At 43.1% G+C, this 26613-nt stretch overlaps 1 protein-coding gene across 2 annotated transcripts in view; it reads right to left on the bottom strand.

The window, feature by feature from the left end:
• ARHGAP23 (Rho GTPase activating protein 23) overlaps positions 1 to 26613 on the bottom strand; it is a 461228-nt gene that overhangs the window by 117975 nt on the left and 316640 nt on the right. For both annotated transcript variants that reach the window (XM_086924313.1, XM_086924312.1), the window contains exons 3-6: positions 8982 to 9009; positions 8788 to 8886; positions 5132 to 5210; positions 3119 to 3173 (exon numbers count right to left, since the gene is read on the bottom strand). In XM_086924313.1, coding sequence (XP_086780439.1) covers positions 3119 to 3173; positions 5132 to 5210; positions 8788 to 8886; positions 8982 to 9009 — 261 coding nt within the window. The remainder of the gene's footprint in view (positions 1 to 3118; positions 3174 to 5131; positions 5211 to 8787; positions 8887 to 8981; positions 9010 to 26613) is intronic.

Raw genomic sequence — 26613 nt, 5'->3', positions numbered from 1 at the left:
TGCATGGGGGCGCGAGCTGGTGGCGGTAAGTCATATGAGACTTATCTTGCTGTTTGGCCAACTACAAAATGCATTTGACTATTTCTAGGTCTCTCTTTTAACCAGAGCTGGAAATGGGAAACAAGCACTGGCAAAGCCAAGACGTTTTGCCTATGCAATGCAATGTTTTTAGACATGCTCGCTGCTGTGCAATATGCAAATTAGTTTACGCCTCACCACTGTCAAATGTCACCAGCCGTCCCTGCCCTCTAGATGACAGCCCTCCGAGCTTTTCTAACACTGCAGCACACACACTGCTCTGCCAATGTACCTCAATCCCCCCTTGTGTGCTGGACAATTCACTTCAGGCAAAACAAACAGTATTTGCATTTCAGTAATAAATATCTCAAAAAGCAGGCGGTATCCGCGTACCAATGATGTTTTCTGCTAACTTTGCAAAACATGTAAATAATCTGGAGCTAAGAGAGCAACGTGACACATTATTAAGGGATTGTAGAGGAACACCCCAGTGCTCTAAGGTAGCTGCAAGAGGACATGTTACAAAACCCTGTCAATAAAATAAATAGTAGGTAGGTACACATGAAATCTACACTTACTGTGGAAGTGAATTGCAAAACAGGACAAACAGGGAGGCCCAAGAAGGCTACACATGAAGAATATAGTAGCTGATTTGGGGTTTGCTAACCCTATAGCAGGCCACTGAATTGTATCACCATTTATAAAGTGTTTTATAGTTCTAATGAGACAAAGGAACACTTCAGTAAAGGGGTAGCATTCTATGATTGTTTATTTCTATATCGCAAACATAGCTGGAAGTCCACAGAGAGCTATAAAGGATCAAAGACAAAGATACATTTAGCATGTGATTCATAGGTAGCTGGGGGTTTGAGAGCAGAAGTGGAGTGTTGCTACATAATGATGTAACGCCCTTTAAGGAGGTGCATCTTCAGCTTTTTCATAACTTTCAGCAGGGTTGAGGCAATAGTGATGGAGATGGGCATGTTGTGCTAGATCCCGGTTGAATAGATGGAGAAACCTACTACCTTGCTTTTGGTACCTCCGTGAGAAAACTAGCAAAGAAATCCTGGTCACTTTTCCACAACTAATGAAGTCTTCATAATCTGCAGTGGTCAAGGTTGTATTGCACTACATTACAAGCAGGGCTCGAGTCGGGGGTACACGCAGGTACACGGTGTCCCCCACTCTTTTCACAGGGTGGACGCCGTCCCCCCTGCCAAGAAGTTGGGCCCCACAGAAATATGCTGAACTTATCCCGGTGTAATTTTCAGACCCCAGGACAAGTTCAGCAGCACCTGCACGTTGCCTGCTTGTCATTCCTAGCTGCAACGTGCAGACAGTGAGGGAGCCTTTTTTCACCTCCAGCTGGGCCGAAGTTAAGGGGCCATCCGGCCTGCTTTTGTTTGAAATATGCTGACTGGGGGCCGCCTGGAACCTTACATTTAAATGCAAATGCCACAGAGGGAAACAAAGGCACACAGCTTGCCTTCTCTTCACAGGTACTTAAGAGAGGCATGCCTTTGCCTTTGTTCTGTCCCTGTAGATAAATGCAGACACTGCAAGACTGTCAGATGGGTTAGTCTGTCCCAGTATTTACACAAATAATTTAAATAGCAGTAATTTATTCCTTTTATTGCGCTACGTCGTGACGTCATTTGCATATTCTCTTACTTGGTCAGTCCCCGCACTTCTCTTTATAGGACTTGTGCTCTAATTACAAGAAACCACAAATAACAAACAATAACAGTGGCGGCTGGTAATTTGAGCAGGCCGAGGGGTGGGTGAGCCACACACTCATACAAGTACACTCACAGCCATGCATACACACACATATTCCCATTCACAACACACACTCACAAATACAGATACATACACCCCCCCCCCCCTCCCCCCCCCCACCACACCCATGAAGGCACCAAACAGTAAACAAACATAAAGCCTGTGGGCTGCAGCAGTGATCTCAGGTGACAGGAGGGAAGACTCAATGATTCTTGACAATTGAGACTGCTTTTCTCCTGTCTTTGGCTGGCCTTGTTATGGGTCAGCCAATGAGAGGAGCCGTCAGTCACTACCTCGTCATACAGTGAAGTGGGGTCAGTAAGACTGCTGACCTTGTCCCTACTCTGTGATGAGTGTCATTGACAGATACTCGGCCCTGTGCACTTCAGGGCTTAAAACGGAAGCGCCTAGGTCTGAGGACTACCAACCGCTTGCGAGGCTGAGGAGATTATGCCCTTTGCTCCTCCTGACAGACACTCTTCATGTTTGGAAAAAGAAAAAGATGGGGTGAGGGTGGGAAAACACCATCCAACATCAAAAAGTTCAAAACAGACCACATACGTAAGGAAGACAGGTTCCAATGCACATACAGCAGCCAAAGTAGGGTCTCCTGGATAAAAGTTACTCCCTCTTCTACTGCCAGCTCTAAGGACTGCTCCACAGCAGCTTTCTGGTCCGGTTTCTTTTCTCATTGACTTTGGCTGTGTCATGCAAGGAGCGGGTGGTCAAGGAGCAGCAGGTGTTAGATGCAGGAAATGGGAGCTCCTCGCTATCATGAGAAATAACTCGGTTTTGAACTGGCTTGCTACAGGAGGTGATTGTGTGTGGAAGATGCACGGAGATGAACGACGGAATCAGAAACGAGATAGAGTAGGTGGCTGGCCCTACACGACAGAACCCAAATATATGAGAGAGTAGCTGCTTAGGAACCAGCAGGCCACAGTTCAGCACCTATTTTAACTTGCCTTCAGAAACCTGCTTTACAAAGTCATATCAACCTTTACTTTTTAAAGACCATTCAGCAGCATTGTATGTGGCATCAATGTGCAGTCACACATTTTTTTAAATGATGAACTGCCTGGGCTCCAGTTCTGGCTTCTCAACTTGACCAACTTTAGTGTTCCTTGATTCACTCTGTGCACCAGATTCCTTACACGTCACAAACAAGAGTGTCTAACGTGATTTTGTTTATAGTCGGCATTATATACGGACATGTGGAATAGAAGGTCTGGAGAAGGTGATCAGGAGGGATCAAAAGTGTGTGGAGATGGAGACTGACAAGGTGAGAAAAGAACTCCCTGGGCTCCCCTCATTCACTTACCAGCTGTAAGATGTCCTCATCCTTGGGCATGATACACAAGTCGAGGGCATCTTCACTGTGGACAAAAACACATAGTCAGAGAGGCAGCAATAAACAGAAGCAAACTTTGAAAATCAAGCAGGTGCAGAAATGGCACAATCTTAGGTACTTCCCTTGCCAGCAAACATACAGAATCTCACTAACTGCTGGCACTGCCTACCCCACTTGGAGGAAGCTGGTGTGTTTGAAACATGGCTGTCTACCGCTGCGAGTTCTTCCACAGCATACTAGAGCCGATGGCTGGCCAAAATGAATCTAAAGACTCTGCCAGTGCTGGGCATATCCTACCAGTGTTAATTAATCAAATCTGGTACATTTCTCTCACCCCACGGGGAATGAGACATCTTCGGGAGCCATCGATTTCACAAATGCAATTAGTTTTGAAGATTGTCTTTCGTACTTAACACTGCATAGACAGGAACATTGACTCAGTCTCACTACTCATCTGCAATTTACTTACCATTAGAACGAATTCTACAGCTCATACATATGTTCATCTGATTGTTTTTTTAGAGTGGAGTTGGCATACATTTGTCTCACATATTGATTATTATAACAGCATGGACAAGCTACACACTGAACATATGTGTGTCTGATTGCTGTTCTCTGTACCCCTATTAATGTATGTTATTCTGTAGCAGATAAAGAGTGAATGGAATAGCTATACTTTTGTATAGCTTCTTTCCATTCATTTCTTTCATACATTTTTGTTTTACCCAAGATGATTTTGTTTATGATTCGATTCAATGCATCATATCCTAGACGCATAAAAAAGTTTACTTTGTTTAATGAACAACCCTCTTGTGGATATTGACTTCAGTTGAATTAACATCAGCCACTGGTTGTTTCTCAGGGCCAGACCATTGTTATTTTGCACACCATGCCACGTCAGTCTGGAACCAGACAAATTAAGTCAGTCTTGACCCTGTGCCAATGGGAACATTCAAGACCAAAGTGCCCAGCCAGGTCCTCCCTGAACCAGAACACAAGCAACCCAGACCAAATTCGCCCTAGTTAGGGCTCATCAGCCAGGTGATGGTGCAACTACCACTTGTCGTGCATGATAAAAATATTGCAAATCACATCGAGTTCCATAACCCTATAAAGGAACGTATCTGTGACTCAAACATGTATAGCAGGGGATACTTTCTCTCGTATATATTTCATTCTAGGTTAACATGGGATTTAAATTATATCTGGATGAGAGCTCCCCAGAAGTGCAGTGTACATAATTCAGCTTCACATTCACCCACATCTAGTACACTCATAGACAAGAAAACAGGGTCTCCAGGAAAGTGCTCAAAGAAATTGCGATTATGAATGAGGAAGGTTAGAAAAGAAGGTACATTTTATGTTTTTGTTAAAAAAGAATAAGATTGCATAGCAGAACTTTGTGGTTCTTGATTTTATAGCATCTGAACAAGCACAGCAGAGTTAAAGCTTCATACTATGGAAAAGATGTAGTGATTCTTTATCAGACTCTTGCTCTCTACATATGGGGAGCTTGGCTTCAATCTAGAGTTCTGTTTTCTGGATAGAGAGTGTTATGTGATTTTTTAAAATTAATATGTCGTGTTTTTTTACTGGTGTGCCTCATGTAGCATTTTAAGGGTTTGTAATTATAGTACGTCTTTTGTTTCCAGAAGCAAAAAAAGAATTGAATTAATGTTTGATGATCTTGTACACTGACAAGAAAAATGTAATAAAAAAAGAATCCTTTGCTGAAGAGCTACTTCAAAAGACAGAATACAGTTTCACGCCATGAAATGGAAGAAAAAGTTCCAAAAAGATAAGTGAATTAAGGGAAGAATGTTTTTCGGAACCTGTAAGGGGCCTTCTCTGGCACAAACCTGCAGATATGACTGTGTCAGTGGCAGGATGTATGCTGACTGTGACACGCAGGCTCCAAGCTGGGGCTCCTGTCCCATTACATCCTGTATATAAAGAATAAAGAGGGGCACGGCCAACACACACCTGTTCTGTATCAACGCGATAACCTGAGAATAGGTCTTCCCAATGATACTCTCACCATTCACCTTCACCAGCCGATCCCCTGAAAAAACACAAAAGAAAAGATCAGGACTTGCGGCAGGGTGCAATCTCTGCAGGGCAACCAGCACATACCTCATGGACAGATGCATGCACACACGCGCACACAACACAAGTGTCCTAAACCGACACAGGTGCATATTACCGGGTACATTAGAATAGTACAGAACCTAAGCACAGGCAGAAAGTACCATAAAGTGACACATGCAGTAAAAACCCTGCATCTCTCTTTTTATGTTTAGCAATTATTTGGATTAGGATAAATTAAGTACTGAAAAATAACAGCGAATACAGTGACATAAAAGTCTAGCATGGACCCATATTGAGATACAAATGCTGACTGCGATACATAGACCAATAACAAACATTCTTATATATAAGAAAGGGAGAAAACAAAGAGAGGGGAAAGAAAATAAGCTACAGAAAGGGGAATGTAAAGATTTTATTAAAAAACGCTGATCCGACAGAGCTTAGCAACTACCGCCCGATCTCACTACTGCCAGCACCCGTGAAGATGCTGAAAAAACTGGTGCAACGCCAACTCGCCAATTTTATAGAAGGTCATAACATCCTGCACGAAACTCAGTCTGGGTTCTGGTCAGGATTCAGCACACAGACTGCACTGGTGGAGGTGGCGGATTTTGTAAGAAAGATGGTAGACGGATGGGCTTCAGCGAGGCTGGTCATTTTAGATCTGTCCGCTGCATTAGACACGGTTGCGCACCCAATCCTATTGGACAGACTCAAACATCTGGGCTTACAGGGGGTAGTACTCTCCTGGATCCAGTCTTACCTTAAAGACCATTCTCAGAGGGTCTTTCTCCAACCCCATCAATCGGAACTTAAGTCACTATGGTGCAAAGTGGCTCAGGGCTCGGACCTGAGCCCATTGCTCTTCAACACCTATCTGGTGCCACTCTTTTCTCTGATTGCTTCATGGGAAGTGAAGGCAGTCTCCTAAGCGTATGACACCCAGCTGGTGTTCTCTTTTAAGGATCAGTCTGCTGATTCTTTTACTACCTTTAGGGGGTGTTTGAAAGACATTTCACGATGGATGAATAATAACAGCTTAAAACTTAATGCGGAGGTCTTGTTCTTCGGACAGACATCTCCTCCCCCCGCCGGACTTTGGTGGCCAGTAGAAATGGAATCGCCACCTTTACCGGCAAGCACAGCGAAAAACCTGGGCGTCAAATGGGAAACAGACCTCTCTTTCTCGGCCCAAGTCCGTCATATATCAGCCTCATGCTTTGGGAAGTTGAGAAGTTTGAGGAAATTCTTTTGCCGAAGGATTGTTGCAGGATCATAGTCCACGCTACTGTGACATCTCGGCTGGACTACGCTAACTGTCTTTACTTTGGGCTGCCTGCCTATCTGATTAATAGATTACAGATGGTACAGAATGCGGCAGTGAGATTAATCAGTTGAGTCCCGTTCCGTCACCACATCTCTCCACACATCAGACAACTTTACTGGCTACCTGTAGCTAAAAGGAGAGAGTTTAAGTCCTAGACTCTGGCTTTTCGGGCTTTGCAAGATGGTGGCCAGAGCTATCTTAAGCGTAGGCTCTGCCTAAAACAACAAGAACGCACACTGAGATCTAACACCTCACACCTACTCTGTTTACCTCGTTTTGCTAAGTCCCGTATGGGAGGCAGGTCCTTCACAGAGGGGATGGCCAGACTGTGGAACTCCCTGCCTTGCCATATGCACCTGATCAAGTTCGAACATGAGTTCAGAAAGACCTTGAAGACTTGGCTCTTCAGCAAATGCCAGTATCTCGGTTGGACCTCCCTCACCTGCTGCTGACTGTGAAGAGCCGGGACACCTCTGGTTGAGGTAGCAGTTGTGCTCTACAAGTGCAATTATTATTATTATTAACGAGAAACAGGGCAGAAAGAAAAGTAGGGAGGGAAGACGAAACTACAAAGCATGGATGTGCGGGCCAGTCAGGAGAAGCCCAAGTACAGTAATGCAGGAATAAAAAGGGGAGCGGCAATGATAGTGATGAGGGCGAATCAAGATTATTGGCAAAACAGAGTGAGCATCCTGCAGAAAGGGGAACCATGTGAGAAGAAAAATATCTGCTTTGTTCATTAAATAGTATATGACCTTTTCATTGGATGCAGTTTTGCACAACTCCGCTAGTCATTCCTCACGCGACGGCAATTGTGGAGAACGCCAGAGTCCCAGAATATAGATCTTGGCAGCTGACAGGGCAGTGACGAGCAAACTACAGGCATAGTGGGTCACCTAAGAAAGATCCGATAAGTCAAGGAGGAGAATTCAGGGGTCAGGAAGTGGCTAGGGGAAATCCATGGATTCCAGGGGCAAAGACCCCACTGCTGTCCAGAAGGGGAAAATGGCGGAACAATCCACTAAGATATGAACAATATCACAGGGCGCGTGATCATACTGCCAGCAGGTAGAATGAGGGAGCAACCCTGCAACGTGAAGCCATGCCGCTGTCCAATGCCAGCCCTGAAGGATCTTTTAAAAAAATTAGCTTTTCTCCCCTTACGAGTTTTATAAAGCGCAAACTTGCCCCAAAGGTATCAGAGCGCTTTACATGAGCACTGGTTGCATTACAGACAGACACATTCAGTTTATTAGGCACGGGGATATTTAGTGATTTACTCAGAATCACAGAATGTTGAGAGTCCATTGCTGAGACTTGAACCCGGTTCCCCAGCTTCGAGGTGACTGCTCTAGCCATCAGGCTTCATCCGTGCCTCCCTGGCTACTGGTTCCAGGGCCTGCAGTCCTGAGGCTAGCCAATTGTGGCTGGGAATAGAAGTGGCGAATCAGGAGATTATAGAATCCGATATCACGTCTTTAAACTGACCCCAAGTATTAAGGATAAGAGACACAAGGGAACAAGGGATGACATATTTCTGTACAGCGCCACTGTTCAGTATGCAACAGACAAAATTTGTCTGGCAGCATCTCAAGGACTTAAGTTTGGCGTTGGAGATCAAATGTGAAGAATCAGGATACCAGCTCTGCCCCAGGAGCCACAATCAAGAAATGCCCCAGCCCCTGCCCAGGGGTGGGGCATTCTTCCAGAGGGTAGTTTTGTCATGAAGATGTGCATCCACCAACAAGTGCTTGTATCGAGGCACCATACATGGCTTTTAGCATGAGGTTGGAGGACCGAAGATGATAGGGGGCCTGTAGTCCCAAGAAGGCCTCCTGGAGTCTGCATTCGATCGCGACCCATAACAGGAGGGGGGGCTTGGACCTGGGGGTGCATGCCCGCCATTTTTGCCAAATGTAGAGCTAAACAGTAATGCTCCAGAGAAGGCTGGCTCAGTCCCCCTCCAGCTCTATAAACAACGAGCTTCGTTATTTATCAGGGGAGGTTTCGCTGAACTCCAGATGACGGGATTAATGGTCTTATCTATCTTACAGAGGGTCGAGAGGTGTATTCATTTTGGTAGCATGCCCAACAGGTACATGCATCAAGGAAGACTAACCATTTTCACTGCTTGAGTCCGTCCCCAGAATGAGAGATTCTCTCTCGATTACACACACGTGTATGCCTATCGTCAGCACTATGTAGGACTGATGGAAGACCTTACCTGTGCAGAGCCCAGCTAGGTGGGCAGGACCCCCTTCCTTCACATTCTTGACAAAGATGGTGTCCATAGGCTCCAAGCGGCCACGCTGGGTGTTGGGTCCTGGAAGGAGAGCACATGGAATGTGTAAATACCAGCCGTGGTCACAGGACCTATGGTAGAGAGCGCAGTACAATGCATGGGGTACTGGGACTCACCTGTGCTGTTCCCATTCTCCTCCTCCTCCTGTGAAGGTAACAGACCATATATTACTCCAGGAGAATCAGTATTTTCCTTTATTGAAGTATTTTCTAGTGTGCGGTATACTCATAAGCACTTGCACACCAACACAAAAGATAACAGTCCAGTAGTAAACTTAAAATGTATCACGCACAAAAAATGTACATATTGGCAAACATTATTCAGCAATGTAATCCTGACTGGATATAGTGCGAACACAATTTTGATTTTGGATAAACGTTTGGTGAGCCATAAAACGCAATGGCAAGCACCTCACAGCGAGACTAGCTTAAAGAAACTCTCTTCTGTGCAGCCCAGCCTACTGAATTACTTAGTTGACTTAATATATGAATACCAAAATTGAAAAGTATGAAATCAAGATGAAAATGTATGTTGTTTCCTAACTCATAAGTTGATGTTTGGAGAAAAAAGGTTGAATTTCCAAAATATATTTAAAGCTCATATTTCAGTGAAAAATCGTGCAAAGTTTGGGAGGCTCATTACTAATATTATTACCTTGATGCCAGGGGCGTTGCAGCAATGGCTGTTATGTATTTCCTATGTAAAAGGCATTCCAGATTGATAACCTTATTACGTTACTGCAGGCTACCCTGCTTGATGTCCTGGGGTGATCACTGGTGGTAATCCTGCATAGCGTGGCCACTAATGCAATCTTATTTGATGCACTTACTATTACATCACTAATAATATTAGTAGCTCAAGATGATTTTCAATGAACATAAGTAGCTCTTAATAAAGAAAGGTTGCACTAGAAGGGCCACACTGCACAGGAACAAGAGAATAAAGGGCTGTAAATTCAAGGATGCGGTGTGAATGTGGTCCAACATCAGCTTAGACCATAATGAACATCATGTAGTTTGAGACGAGAAAGAGAAAAAAAAGAGTATAAAAACACAATAAGAGGGGCATGCAAATTAGAACAGAAAATAATATGCTATACTCTGTAGAACAGGAGAATGCACGAAAAACAAGTAAGGAGTCACATGAATCAAAACATGCTGAGCATTATCACCAAGAAAAGTACAATGCTTATTATGCACTGGCTTAGAAAACAGATGAAAAGAATAGGTTTAATCTGTGCACATAAAGGACTAGGGCACTAATGCTTTGGTGCATAAAAAAACTACCTACTTACCTATATCACTAATTTTGCAGCTTGAAACCAATTCAAATCAAGAAGCTGTGTATTACTGCATCATCTCGGATATTGGTCCACATTCTTAGAAATGACCATGGGTGGAGCCAGAATGACTGAATATGACATTGAGCATAAGTCCACAATGCCTTAGTATACAGTGGCCATCTCTGTATAATTTATAACGCATGCATTATGCTTTCTCTGTCTAAACTGTGGATGCTATTATTTTTCCAACATGTTTATATGCACTAACTCTCCTTCTCAAACGTTGTGGTGCTAGAGTCACAGTTGAATACAGATTCGTTATAAGCCGCAGAACTATTGATACAGGTAAGTAACTAGTTCCATTTGCTCTGTAAGCCTATTCTAGACTCGCATGCAATGCCAGGATTATTTAGTGATACTAACCCATTATAGAAGGAGTAAAATGTGAGTAGCGTCAAAGAAATGTATTAATAGATTTTCTTTCCCTTCTGAGTAGATTGTTCGCTTTTGACTTCTCATCGAGAACATAAGCAGTTATTTTGGCCTGATGCAATTAAGGATTACATTGAAAAAGGACCATTCTATATATTGGTGCGCACTGCCATAAACAAAGAAAAGAGACTAACACCTGTACTTATTGACAAGGAATAGGACCTAGAAAAAACTGGTTAGTTCCAATTTTAAAAAGTCTAGGTTTACGCCAATGTCAGTCGGCCCACCTTAATAGTTTTGCAACTCATGGAATCTGATTGTATGGCACTGAATATTGTAAAAAAATTACATTTTGTATACATCATAGGAGTAATCTTTAACTTATGTATTTTTAATTCCAACCTGTTAATTATTTCAGTCAGGCTTTTTTGAACAAACGGAGTATTTTATGACATTGAAACATTTTGGTATGAAATAATTTTTAAATCATGTATTAATTGTTGCAAATGTAATTAATTCATATGTATGTACTTTTATGGTTTTCTCCTAACTGAAACCGAATAAAGTAATTTTGATTGATTGACAAGGAATAGAAAGCAGACTAACACTGAATACTGCAATGGTGCGAAAAGCAATAAACAAAGTAACGCCTGTCCTTCTGACTGATCTTATTGCACTTTACTAAGCTTTTTACGTACTTCAATTACATGAGGGCCTAGCCTCAGAGGAGCATCTGTACTGTCCCTCCCGCCCAATCATCCAGTCCTCTGACCACCCTAAACCTAATCCACAGAGACAGCACTTTTCTGGTAAATGCTTCTCTCTTAACCCTACTACATCGAAGTAGATAACTAGCTGCCATTAGCAGATATTGTATATGTTTCCAGATTGGGTAGCTTGGAATTGGATGTCAATATATGTTACAAACTAAATCCTGACATTCAGTCTACAAGTATCCGTCCTATTTTTATTCTCAAAGTTGTTTTTATTACATTTTCAATGACAATAAAAATTACACTTGGTAACACAAATACATCTCATTTTATTTATTTATTTATAAAGTTTTATACAGCGCAAACTTGATCCCAAAGGATATCATACTCGTATGCTTCACTAAGTACTCTATTTCTGTGCTCAGAGTCTTTCGGGTTATCCGAGTCATATCATCATTGGATAATTGTGCAGGCATTACCGTAAATCGTACATACTGTTCAATAGAACTAAAAAACAATGAGCAATATGTCCTTACATGGAACAACGAACCTCTCTTAACCTAGTAACCCTCCCCCTCCCGTGAGTGTATTACCCAAAATAAAATATTGTCACACTGCTCCCAACTATTGGAAGAAGGTAAAAGGGTGTTCAATCAAAACAGAAGTGTGAGAAGAGTAGAAATAAAACCAAATGAAAAGTGGACCAGAAGGTAGGGGAAACCAAAGTAGGTGGTGTACCCAGATACCGGGGCAATACGGAGGGCTGGACTTGATTGGGGTTTTATCATCGGGGAGAGTTCTGGTATTGAGAGTAGGTCTGGTTAGATCTGGATCAAGTGCAGTGCTCTAACCCTCGTGGAGCAGGTAGTCAATGGAAGACCGAGAGATAGATAACGGACTAGGGGACACCAGGCATATTTGAAATTTTTTAATTTGGCTCTATATATGTCACACATTATGGCCTGGTCTGCTTTTGTCTGATATTTCAAACTGGTGTCCCGAAGATCAAGAAGGGTAAAATCTGGGGAGTCTGTGATGGGATATCCTAGTATCTCTTTAATTTGTGCCAAGATTTCCGACTGAAATGGCCGAACTGTTAGGCAGTCCCACCAAATGTGGCTAAAGTCACCCAAAATGCCGCACCCCCTCCAGCAGGGATCAGATGTGTTGGGAAACATCTTTTTTAGTTTTGTAGGGTATAGATACCAGTCAAAAAGTATCTTATAGTGGGCTTCTCGATGGCTTAGTGAATGGTTGTGATGCTTTATGTCCTTCCACAGAGCTTTCCATTGTGAGTCTGGCTTGATACATCCGGATCAGTCTGGGTTCATTAAAGGCAGGCAGACGTACGACAATGTGCATAGAGTGATCCACTTAAACGAAAAAACTGCTATAAAACAGATCCCGGCAGTCCTTCCAGGCTTAGACGCAGAGAAGGCATTTGATCTGGTGGACTGGTCCTTCCTCTTCCGGGTGCTCCAGCGCTTTGGATTCTGCAAGACTTTTATAAACATGATAAAGGCCAACATTACCTATGACATTTCCAATTTTTATTACATGGATCTTTAAGTTATCTAACTATACTGTAATAAACCATTGGTACCCTCTAATGCTTCTCTTACTAACCCGTATCACTACCCTTACCTGAATCCTAAAAACCCCTTAACATCCCCTTTAAGCACCCTTCCTGGAACGCTAAAAACCCCTTACTACCCTTAAGGCCACCCTTCACTAAATCCTAAAGCTCCCTTACTACCTCATAATGCTACCCTTCCTTGATCAATAGAAACTCCATACCATCTCTTAATACTCCTTAATGCTACCCTTCCCTAAACCCACTAACTGAACTCTAAAAACCTTGAACAACCCCTTGACGCTACCTTTCCCTGAACCGTACAAAAAACCTTTACTACCCCTTAACGCTACCATTGCCTGAAACAAGGAGTGAACTGTAATAATCTTGTATGGGGTCACATCTTCTCCAATGTATCCAAAAAGTCTTCATAGCTGTAGATTGGCTACTATGCATAGCCTTGACATCCACTAGATTATTTTGGAGCATAGCCTGGATCATCTTTTCCTAATGGATGTATGGCTTAAGCCCTTCCATGCTCATGACGAGCTCAGCTCGTCATGAGGCACAGTGGAGCTGTGCTTATGACGAGCTGAGCTCGTCATGAACAATGGGGTTCGATTAGGATCAGCACAGGAGGGGAAAACCATTAGCAGCCAAGGTGTTAACAAATCTTACCAACCAACCATTAACCTAATGGTTCCACCAGGCTAGGCCATGAAACTCCTAGACTATAAAGATAGAAGAGGGGGTGAGGTAATGGTGAAATATGGAAGCCATATCCCACTCAAGCGTTTACAAGATGCACACTGCGCTTTGTTTCAGTGTTTGGCACCAGAACTGCACATAACTAACAAGACTCACAGCAAAATACACCCAAACAGCTAGTTCTGTATTCACTGAACAAGTGATAGACCTTATTGTCAACACTGTAATTTCATATGCTAAGAACATATGTGTAGTGTTTTTTAACCTTCATTTGGATCCCCCCAATAACACCTAAGTGAATGTGTGGTGTAAACGGGCTAAATCATGACCTCACCTATCAAAGGAGACAAGAGTCAGAACGAACGAAGGTTCCCCATAGTTTAATACACTAACTCCTATAAGCTGGTCAGCCCACCACCTCATTCCTTTCATTATTATCAGAGAGAGAGTTGTGATTAAAGGGCGGTTAAAAAGGCCTAATCAAGTGCACTGAGACAGTAAGCAGATTGATACCTCATATTTGGTATTGAGCGTTTCCCTCTAAACTCGAAACTCCCACATAAGAACAGAGAAGTGACATCTCTTGATACCACATTAACCCTTTCACTGCGGCGGCTATTCCACCGCAGTGCTAAGGGGCGGGGGGGCCGCGTGGCGCTCCCACGCTGGTGACGGAACCGCTCCGTCATGACCCTCGGGTGAGGTGTGCTTGTGACGGAACAGTTCTGCCACGGCCCCGCCCGCTCAATAGAACGCGCCGCGCAACCGTTCCGTCACCAGCACAGCCCACCCGAGGGGCTCGACGGAACGGTTCCGCCACCAGCGTGGGAGGGGTTAAACACCAAGGGCCTGATTCACAAATGTAAACTTAGACCAAAAGTCTAAGTTTAGACCTGAAGTCTAAGTTTAGAATTGAGAGGCTAAACATTATTTCTTCAACAAATTGAAAATATTGAAAACTCCCTACCCAGTCAGGCAGATGCCAATATAATCTACACAATTGTTTAAAAATGCAATCTGGAACAATTTAAAGACATCACAGAAAATGAACTTAAGAAGACTGTTGTGAATCCTAGAACAGTCTCACTTCACAGATCCAATACCAGCCCATATAATATCAGCTCATGTTCCATATAAGACCTATCTGAGCAATGCCTTGTTCACTCAAAGTAAAGTCCTAAACTGCTTTAAAATAGAACAAGTCACTTAAGTTTCTTCATCCTCAACAGCATTCTATACTATCAATCAAATATCCCACTAAACATGCTGAGAGATAGAAAGGGTATCAATGGGGCAGTTCTAAACTTGATCACTTTTTATGGTTTTCTACAGAGTTCTATTCTGTCACCAACTCTTTTCAGTCTGTTCTTGGAACCCATAATCCAACCAAAACCATGACCCTCAAGCTATACACACACACAAAAACACTGCCACGTTCTGTGCCCTTATTGACCCCATACATTTTGGTGGTAGCTTTATATGCTGGATCGGAGTTCAAGGTATTTGATTTTGGGTGATAAATGTTCCCTTTTGCTCTTATTAGTTATTGATGAAAGACTGGTAGCCACCTCACTGGTTCTGACACTGTCATCAGGTGAGAATACTATGGCTGCCTGGCCGCTGTGGTCCTATTAGTATCACGGTTGTGCATGAGGCTCTGCTTATGTTCATGACTAGAAATGTAATTGCAACCGTGAGAAGTATCCCATACAATCTGAATGAATGTGCATTTCCCTGAGATTCAGGTGTGGATACCTGGAAGCGAAGTCTTGGCATTTTGTTTTGTTTGGCTGCACACAGATCTACGCACGGTGTTCCCTATACTTTGAAAATGTTTTGCTATCTCCCAATAATGTCTGCTTAAAATGTCTGCTCCTACATGTCGGTTTCCTGCGAAGCGCCACCAGTGACGTGATTTTGAATGATGACTAAATGGTCTGAACTACTTCTGATTGCACGTAGGACACTGTTCCCTCTTCCTTGTTCATGGAGTCTGTTCGTATCTGCACTTATCCTTATTTGGCTCTGAAAGAACTTAGTGTGAGAAACATATTTGCTTCCAATATTTTTATGTGTTCGGTTGCTTCCTGTGATGTCCAATGGCCTTTGACTTGTAACTTAAGCTGGTCAGAAATGCATCTAGTCCCAGAAGTGACGCATCTGTTGTTGCAGTCCCTGTGGGGACTGTATGAATGTTCTACTTCTCACCAGGTTGACATGTATCCGGAACTTTCATTCTTCTACACCCTGCTTGCGCCCAACCAGTAGATCCTCCCAGTCATCCTGTGGCAACTCGTTTTTTAGCCAATTGTGGACGGCGCTCATAAGGAGGAGTGCTGGTGGCACTCAGTGAATGCAAAGACATAATTCAGAACGTTTTTTGTCAATTCTCACAGTCTGAAGCGGAGAAATCTGTTGAAAGTGAATATGCTTCAGAAACGCCAGTGCTCTCTTTGGTGTTGGGGCAACCATGGTTGTCCTTGTATTTAATTCTACTCATAAAACAACTCCACTAATTTAAAATTGTTATCTGGGTCGAATAACTTGGTTTATGCTAGAATAGCATTTTTTAAATTACTTGCCCCTCATCACCAAGTGGAGAGGTGCGGTGTAGCGTCCAAGGCAGCTGACTTCAGAGCACAGGGTTCACAGTTTGATCCCCGGCTCCGGTGGCAGCTCAGCTCAGTACCATGTGACTCTGGGCAATAAGTACAAAGATGTGAACCTAGAGGGTCTCTAGAGTCATCCCTTGTTGGGCACACTTGCCATTATCTTTCTAGGAAGAAAAGATTTCCATTCCGTTATGTTTGATGTTTAGCAGAAAATGTATTAGTTTTAGCGTTTTGGTTAAATTTCCATGATATTTGTACTTTTTTTCAAACACTTATATTTCAGGCAATGTCATTATGTCTTGTCCTATCCAATGCATTTCGGGCATTATGGAGTCATGCCCTTCATCAGGGAAATAGACACTCCAGCGGCTGTGACCGACTGGGGCCGCCTCCTGACCCCGGCGGAGGTGTCCGGGCTGCAGAAGTCAGAGTGTCCTCGAAACGGCCCAAAAAAACTTTGACTACAAATAATCAGCTGTGCATCTATCCATTTCAAAATTGTATTTTCAACTCTGGGCAATAACTCACTTAATTTTCATAATGGCCCCCAGCGCCCTGAGACCCATAAGGGTGAGTAGTTCGCGCTTTACAAACACGGATTTACCAAGTGATCTAGATGTGGGTAAACAAGAATGGACTGTCGCTTCAGGTGAACACCCATCACTCCAAATATATAGATATATATTTTATTACGTGTTTGCCAATGAATACAAACGTACAAAACATACATTGTTGAGCATACAAAGCATCACAGGGGGACTGTACAAGGCCCATCACAGCAATCAATTTGGACATGCAATATTGTAGTGTATGTATGGGAGAGGGGGATGATGTGTATTGAAATAGTGCAGGGGAGAGGATTGAGGAATGTCTGCGAATTGTGGGGATCTGCGGAGCAACTCACTGGACGGCACATATGAGGATAATCAGTCCATGCCAGCCGATTCTAGAGAAATTAGAATCTTTAGGCCTAGATGGATGGGGCTGTAATAGTGCATAATCCTCACTGACTATCACAATGGGGCATGTTTTTGAGACAGGCAGAATCTGTGGGAAGGTGTCCGCTACCCCAGTGAAAGGCAAGTTCCCTTTTAGGAAGTAGTAAGGCCACAGATATGAATATGTGTACAGATTAAGAAATGTCATGAGTATAGGCCAGGAGCGCCATAGCAGGGTCAGGCTGTAATGTGTAATCAGTCATTCTGAAGAGGAGTGAGAAAACGGAGGCCCAATAGCGACCAATTAGGGGTCATGTCCAAGTGAGAGGAGCAAAATCCACGCCGGGGGCTTCACCCTTTGGGAACTGAGTCGAGTGTGTGGGGTAAATTTGGCAATATCTTTAGAGGCACCTACGCTCTGTGCAGAAACTTAAAATGGGTGAGCTAATGTCTATGGTTGATGGATATAGCCTGGTTTGAGAGCAGCAGAATGTCCAGACCTTGTCAGGAGTCGAGTAGCCCAGGTCCCCATTTCAGACCTCCCTAACTCGTGTAGTGGAGTCTGGTTTTAGGGCCAGACGTGAGTGATACAATCTGGAAACTAAATGGTCACCATCAGTAATAATGAGAGAGAGTGATGTAAACTCATCCAGGGCCATGGGGTATGTGGGTATACATAAGCAGAAGGCATTATGAAGTCTGCGTAGTACGAAATGATCCATGTACGTGGAAGTGAGGGTCAGTAGCATGGGAAAGGACATAGTCGCCCGGGAACATATTTCCCAACCATCACTGCAATATTATGAGTACAGCTTGGTGCAGACTTTATATCGAAAGCTAACATTTTGAATTGAAGGTGATTGACCACGATCACAAACCTGAGATACCATCTGTTCCTATAGTGAGTCATTGGAATGACAAAACAGGCATCTTTTATGTCTATTGTTGCCACAAAATCCCCTTCTTCCAGTAGGGGTATCATATCCTGCAGAGTTTTCATCTAGAATCTTTGCATTTTGACAAACTCGTTTAAGAAGCACAGATCCAGAGTAGGTTTTCATAATAATTATTGCTTTCTACGGCATCAGTGAGCAGCATCTTTTATACCGATCGCCGAACAAGGCTTCAGAATAATCTGCTATCAATCTTGACCATCTCTTGAAAATGAGTAGGATGTTTCGCCACTGTTGTGGATTTCGCTTGCACCAGGTGTCGGAATCACTTGGCTCCAAAGTCTTTCTGTTCTTATTCATTATATCCTTCTGATTTTTATCATCAACAAAATTTGTTGTAATTTGTTGCTATTTCTGAATTAACTGAAGTCATATTTTTGACATTCCAGTTATTGATACTGGTGTCCCTGATCTGCTTTGGGCCTTCTAGCCTAGCTGAGCCTTATTCCCAAATTTGCCAAGGTGTGTTGTTTACCCTCTGACATACTGTGATGAGCCCAGTGCTGCTTCGCTCTAACTTTTTTTGGTTTCAATAAATACCATGCATCACAATCATCAGAACGGTAAACATCCTTTATAAGACTGCTTTACAACGCAGTCCATTACCCCGCATTTTTTACTCTGTGAAATCTTTTACAACGTAGGGCTTTACGCCGCAAGCCATTACAACGCATTCCCCATTACAACGCCCCGGTGGAGTTAAAATAGTAAATTGCGTTGTAATGGACAATGCGTTGTAATGGATTGCATTGTAAAGCCTTGTGTTGTAAAAGATTTTGCGGAGTAAAAAATGTGGGGTAATGTCACGCATTGTAAACGTGTGCAGAGTAAAGTGTCGTATTCATCAGAACCATTGTCGTAGGTTACGTATAAATTACACCACGTTTTGCCAATTATAAATGGCACTTTGGTCAAAACCTAAACTGAGTATTCTACATAAGGGACTCGGAGATAAAGATATAGGACCAAAACATGCATTCTTTGACCTAGACCTTCTTTGGATGAAAACCAGAAGAAAAGGCTTAGTGGGTCGATACTATGGCTGTTCTGTGTCGCCCAGTATGTTTTCTTTCTACAGTAACCGATGCCATGAAATGTTGCAACGTCACCGCCGACTCAGAACTCTACATTTCCGAAATTACAATCCAAAAAAACTATCTGAAGATGGCGACTACATAATGGGCTATTGTGGGCATACTCTTGAAATAATAGGGATTCATGTTAGTTACACCTATACACGGCACCCAAAATAAAAAAAACTTTACTCATTCGTAAGAACCCTTCCTCACTCAACCACTAGCTGATGGACTAATAACAGCAAGGTCATGATGTAAAACAAGAGTTGAAGTACTGCCTAAGTACTGCCACAGTGATGAGACCAGGTCTGAAAGGTATTGAATGTATCGATTTGTTTCAGCTGGGATCACATATTCACCCACGTTGTGATAGCCATAGAGCTTCTGTCCTCAAACTACAGTACAATCACTCTTTTGTGAATCAAACACATTTCTCGCATTTGCGTAGAGTAGAAGTGAGGGTTGACACTTTCTTTACATAAAGATGCATGTGGGTGCTCTCATACTTGGGGATCGACAAAGCCCTTTTGAGAGAGAGCCCAAGAGAAGTTGCTTCTCTTCCATCGTGCACTCACCCCTTTTACATTCAACTGCTAAAAAGCTCAAGCCGCAGTTCCAGCAATTTGTGATATTGTGCAAGTTTTAGAGTTCATGTGACAAGAATGGGTAGTCTCAGACACGTATGACATTAATCATTCAGGAGTACTCTTGGGTGCATGGCAGGACGCCCTGGAGGCACTCCTGTACATCAGAGATATCCTTTCTGTCCCACTTTCCCCATATGTTTCAAACTCATTACTCATGTGGGCTCAATTGAAGTCCTGCAGTAATGGTAACCCGCATTGGCAAAGCAAAACGTTCTGATGCTAGCTGCCAGCCTTTAAGCTTTGCTATGTTTGTTTTGCCATTGTTTTTGTAAAAGTTTACTGTTAGGGAAGATGCCTGGTCCATGCCAATATTAAACACATGTCTAAAAGATCAAATATTGCTTTGGTCGCTAAAACCACACATTGCCTCAGTAGTCCCTGCCACTGAAGGGAACTACTTCTGTGTGCTCCTTGTGAAAAAGCAGAAAAACAACACTCACAGGGAAGCTAGTCAGTAGTTGAAGTGGCATGACCCATTGCTCTATGCCCTTTTGTTTTGCTTTGTTCGCCCTAAGTTGGCAGGGTATGCTCAGACGTGAGTCCCTTGCTCACTTGGACACTGGATTCAAGGTAGCCTGGCTGATGAGGATTATGAGTCCGAAACCGGTCCCAGGATGCTTGTTTCCGGTCCAGGGAAGACATGGCTTGGCAGTTCGGGCTGGACTGTTCCCATGAGGCACAGGGTCAGACTGATTTGCATATGGCCATGTCTGAACTGGGGTGGCTGAGTGAGCTAAAGAATGGTGATGGATTAAACACAGATCAGTTGACTGGGGGTGAGTGTTTGATTTGCTCAAACGCTCCGTCCATCATCCCCTTTTGTATCGCTTTGTTCGCCCTAAGTTGGCAGGGTATGCTCAGACGGGAGTCCCTTGCTCACTTGGCCACTGGATTCAAGGTAGCCTGGCTGATGAGGATTATGAGTCCGAAACCGGTCCCAGGATGCTTGTTTCCGGTCCAGGGAAGACATGGCTTGGCAGTTCGGGCTGGACTGTTCCCATGAGGCACAGGGTCAGACTGATTTGCATATGGCCATGTCTGAACTGGGGTGGCTGAGTGAGCTAAAGAATGGTGATGGATTAAACCCAGATCAGTTGGCTGGGGGTGAGTGTTTGATTTGCTCAAACGCTCCGTCCATCATCCCCTTTTGTTTCGCTTTGTTCGCCCTAAGTTGGCAGGGTATGCTCAGACGTGAGTCCCTTGCTCACTTGGCCACTGGATTCAAGATAGCCTGGCTGATGAGGATTATGAATCAAAAACCGGTCCCAGGATGCTTGTTTCCGGTCCAGGGAAGACATGGCTGGGCAGTTCGGGCTGGACTGTTCCCATGAGGCACAGGGTCAGACTGATTTGCATATGGCCATGTCTGAACTGGGGTGGCGGAGTGAGCTAAAGAATGGTGATGGATTAAACCCAGATCAGTTGACTGGGGGTGAGTGTTTGATTTGCTCAAACGCTCCGTCCATCATCCCCTTTTGTTTCCCATTGCTCTATGCAGCATGCTATAGCATGTAGAAGAAACAAGTGAATGACAAAATGGATGAAGAGGGCTGGCTAAAAGTCCTTATAAGTAAGTATATTTTATATATAATGTTAATAAAATCAAAAGGTTTTGGCTAGCGCCAGGCTTAATCATGTTTATGGCCTCACTGTGTGTACCCCAGTGATGATGATTCAGTTGAAGAGCAAAAGACTACAACATCCAAGTTTCGCACCTTGGAACAGGGAACATGTACTCTATTACTACATTATTGGATTAAAGCTAAGTTTAGCACCCTGTGGGGTATTCCAGCAAAATGTTTTGTGAAAAAATATCGTGAGATACAAATATTTAGTTAGAAATATTGTGATGTCAAGAATATTATGTTTTGTTAGGTTTTTGATTGTTTTTTTAATGTAGTTGTAGTTAATATCATTTTTAAATTATTTAGTTACGTTTTATTAATTTTTGTGTTGTGAGATGTTACTATTTTATTGCAAAGTTTGTTTAATTATCTAGATTTTTTGGGGTTTGGTAAAAAATGTTAAGGTTGTTTAAATTGATGTCACATTTCTGGTGGGTTGTTGGCTTTCTAGGCTTATAGGGTGAGAAATATATTTAAATATGTATGTATTAGTTGATATAAACAATTTTTGTAAGTTTAATTTGTTAATCAGAAAATGATTTATGTAATTGTTTAAGTGTTTAATAGATCATTTTAACAATATGGTAATACATCTTTGTATTTATTTATTGGTTAATAATTGGATTATGTTACTTCATTGTTTTTTTATAATTGGGATATCAATGAATTATATTATGTTTACGTTTTTTGGTTTCATAACTGAAAACATACTATTTATTATTTTGTGGGTTTAATCAATATTTTAAAACATGAACTTTAAAAAAAGTTTGTATTATATTTTTCAGTTATGAATAAAATTTGTTTTTGTATTTCTTGCAATTTTATGGTAATGGGATGGCTAGTAGTTTGAAGGTATTTTTTACATGTATTAATTGATCTAATTTTAAAATATTCTTATATGTATAATTCTTTATGTCCATTTCATGTTTTTAGTGTTTAATAATGTATATACATGATATAATATAGACAGACTGTATGATCCTGTCACACCACAAAATGACACGCACCTCAAGGTTGGTGTGCAAGTGAAAATATTTTGATGAGAAAATCAAACTCAACGCGTTTTGGCGGCAACTTGGGTATAAATTATATAACGTGAAAAATATATTCTTATTCTATATCTGTCTTTCATTTTGTACCAAGTTAGAACAGGGGAACATTAAATCTGAGCTTTCTAAAGTGTAATATTGTCCCCATCTTGTTAGCGACATTATTACTACATGCGGGATCACCACTGGATTTAATGCTTCTGTCTGAAAGAAAGCCCATATTGTCCTGTCCATCTTTGGCTCATGCTCACCCTCCTGTTTTCTCTCCAGTCATCTCGATGTCAATTTTAGATCTTAACTGCATCTCTACTGACACAGATAGGCCTCCTCTTTGTCTCTGTGAATCGCAGCACGAAAGCAGCAGCCCATTCTACTGCTGCTGCAAATCAACAAGTGCAGAGTGCCTGATGCACAGAAGACGAAAGAGGAGCCATAAGGATACACGACCTTTACGTTGTAACTCACTTCAAAGGGAATGCATATTTTCTTTGAGAGTAAATGTGTTGCTACAAGCATTTAAATGTATATCAGATAGCCAGTTCGTGGTGTTTTCTTATTCTACCCATCTTAATAAACTGTTTAACCGCTCATGGTAAGGAAGGTATTTTACTGATGCAAGCCTTGTAGAGTGGTCCTAAAAAACAGAAGTCAGTAAGCGGTTGATGGTTTTGAGGAGGATGCTCAGTATGGCAGATTGCTGCTGAGGGCAAGGGAGAAGAAAGAGTGATGGTAGGCCAACATAAGTGGCTTCTCGTTATGTGTTGATAGTGGAGAAAGTACATGTTTGTAGACTTCAGTGGGTCGTCCATTACTGCTCTCTATGTGGTACATCTTGAAGATGATGGAGCTGTGGCCTAACAATACTTAGGATCCGCTGGATCCTTTCATTCGTCTGTGGAAAAGAGCTATCCCTGCTGTAGCCATGTTCATTAAATACAATGTCTGTCCTGATGAAGACCCAAGCATGCATAGCCTCGAGGGTGGAAACAATTTCCTTTAAGTGGACTAGAGAACTGTTCACAAATCTATCTCCTCTGTTCAACCACAGCTATATGTCTGTACATACTTATTTTTTTATGTTTTTATAAAAAAAATATGGTCTCTTTCTTATAGCACGAGCACCCAAGCACTGTGTTTCAAACTAATACATTATATTCTGTATGTAATGAAAATAAAGAGGATAATAGCACAGTCTAATTTCTACTTCTTTTTTCAAGTCAAATTAAATTGCATGACTAACACAAAAATGTAGCTTTACAGGGTGCAAATATGTATGCCACAGGGGAAGCAGAGCATATCTGATATGTTGTGCCCCACTGCACTTTCAATGCCCATTATACATCCTATGCCAAGACAAAAAATAACAGAATTCCAAATACTTTGTCAACATATGACTACTATCAATGTCCAGTTGCAGATGTTAAAGCACCAAAATGCATGTTCCATAAAGTAAATGTCATATGCACACAGTAGTTGTTGGCTGCTAGTCTCGTGGTAACCATCACATTGCAGGCCTAAAGTCCCCAGTTTTCCATAGTGCTCACAAAGTTTGCCTAACAGCCTTAGAGCGGGATGAGTTTGGCCACATTGACTAACATTTTGTAGTGTTTGGAATCATATATCAGGAACCGTAAGATTTCACTATGTACACTGCTTTGTTATTCTAGTCATATAAGAGGCATACACTTTTTTCGAAGAAACACACCTGCTGGATGCTAACCTTTATGGAATGTGATAACATCTGTCTGTTAAGGCCTCAATTAGATCAAACCACAATCATTCCTCTGAACAAGCCTTGGCTTATGAACAACAGCTACTATTGGAGGGTCAATGGACGCAAGAATCTTGGTTAACCTTGGAAGCCATAGTGTCCAGGGTTTGTGGCAATAAAGAAAAGCGACAGTGACAAAAACTGATATTCACAGTCATGTGTATGAGTTTACACTTGGGCTCACCTCATCCAAGACCTTATGATAATTAGCAACATTCCGTTTTGTACAGGAAAATGAGGCACTCTTGGACAATGAATGTACCTAGGGTGCACGGCCCTGCCGGGCGTCCTCAGTGCGCTCCATTGCCTTACCCCCTGACAGTGGCGCCCTCCTGTACAGCCCTGCAGCTCCACCAATGTGCTGCACGCTGCACATTGCACAGAGTCCTGGTGAGTGTCTGTTGCTGTGCACCCACAACATATCTGCAATCTACAACTTCACTGTAGCTAAGGAGGGCGCCTCACGGGCTCACGGTTAGCTTGTTATTTCAAGCTACCCATGAACCCGTGATGCCATCCATTGGCCTCTCACGAGCACTGCCAGAGAATGATCAAAGCTCCCTGGCAAGCTTGGGGGTGGGAGTAAAGCTAAGGGAAAAACAGGGGTGCAACGCAAGCTGCCAGCGGTGAAAGCCAGGCCTGAGTCCACTAGGAATAAGTGGGCAGGGTTGAACTTGAGACAAGGAGTCAGATAGTACTATTCTCTGCTTGCGGAAAGTGTGTTAACGCCTAGATTCTATACTGTTCCTTGGTCAGGCTGCTAACCTCGGGGAAGAGAGGCCCAGCACATAGCTCAGAGCTCAAAACTGTCCAGAATGAAAACCTCGCTATATGTTGAAGGGGCAGGCTCACTGGTTAGAAACTCTGCAGTTGACTCTCCTGTGGCGAATCACTCGCCGCGGGTACTCTGTTGCACGAATAAACCTCCATTTCTACAGTCTCAGACTCAGGGGGTCATTATGATGGAGGATTTTCCGCATCCTCCGGGCCGGCGGAAGCCACCGCCGGCCCGGAGGATGCGGAAATCCTCTGCGGACCCACCAGGACCCACCGCCACATTAGGATGGCTGGTGGGTCATGGTTTAGGTCCGCAGCTTTTCCGCCGCGGCTGGTTTACAACCGCGGCGGAAAAGCACTAAAATGGTGAAGGTGTCTCTTAGACACCTTCAGCCAGATTATGATGCGCTTGGGAACATGCTTTTCCGCGGCGGCTTTTCCGCCGTGGAAAAGCATGTGTAACTGCACTGCAGGGGCCCGTTGCGGGCCCCTAGGTGTAGTGGGGGGTGGGGGGTACACATGGGGGGTACCTATGGTACCCCCCAGCATTTGCGTGCACAATGCAGCAGGCACGGCGCGGTGCCTGCCGCTTTGTGCACGCAAATGCTGTGCATGCATTTTTAACATTGCTGCGGGTGCAGCTTGAAGCTCCACCCGCAGCAATGTTAAAAATAGAGGATGTGACCGCCACCCTGGCGGTCACATCCAAATCTGCACAGAGGGAACGCCGCAGCCCATGCGGACGTTCCCTCATGCTCTGGGGTCGCGGACGGACTCAAGTCCGTCCGCGATCCTAATGACCCCCTAATGGTGGCTCCAAAGTGAACTGTAGTCAGGGGCGATGTGGACCCCCCCTGTTAGTAGCTAAAGTAGGTGTTGTTACTGGGCCCCGTGGCCTGGTGAAACGTCCCTTTAAATGTTATTAGTATCATATTTGAGTTCATCAGACAGCTTCTAATAAGGAATTAGTTACTTACCTGTACACTATAGTTCTCCAGTATTATCTTTCATAGATTCACATGCTTGTATCTTCCCCGTCGTCATGGTGGGAGTCTCACGGTAACAGAATGACCAAAGCAGTATAATAGAGAAGAAAACTGCATAGAAAAGCCCATAGGGACTGTAGTATTTGGTAACCAGACCTCCTCATTGTTTGGTCCAAAAGTCAGCCAATCAGCATTGCTGCCCTGCCCTCACACTCCCCAGCAGAAGCTTCCTGCCTCAGATTTCCGTCCCCGAGTGAGAGACATGGATAAATACCAAGAAAACAGGTTCTGCCTGAGAAACAGTGGGCGGGCGCATGTGAATCTATGAAAGATAATACTGGAGAACTATAGTGTACAGGTAAGTAACTAATTCCTTCTCCAGTATTACATCTTTCATAGATTCACATGCTTGTATCAGAGTAGTAAGTAGTGCTCACAAAACCTGCAGCGTTTCCAGGATAGAACCCAGAAGGAAGTTCTGCAGCTGAAGCAATGTTAAAACATGATCTTAAAATACACAGGTCAGACAGGAATAAAAACCAAATTCCCCTTTATAACATATTGCGCAAGTTCTCGAAAGAAAACATAATAAAACCATCTATAACA

The sequence above is a fragment of the Lissotriton vulgaris genome, chromosome 5 (genome assembly GCF_964263255.1).
Source record: "Lissotriton vulgaris chromosome 5, aLisVul1.2, whole genome shotgun sequence".
Classification (NCBI taxonomy): Eukaryota; Metazoa; Chordata; class Amphibia; order Caudata; family Salamandridae; genus Lissotriton; species Lissotriton vulgaris.
The sequence above is the reverse complement of the archived record's forward strand: the minus strand, read 5'-3'. Positions and strand labels throughout refer to the sequence as shown.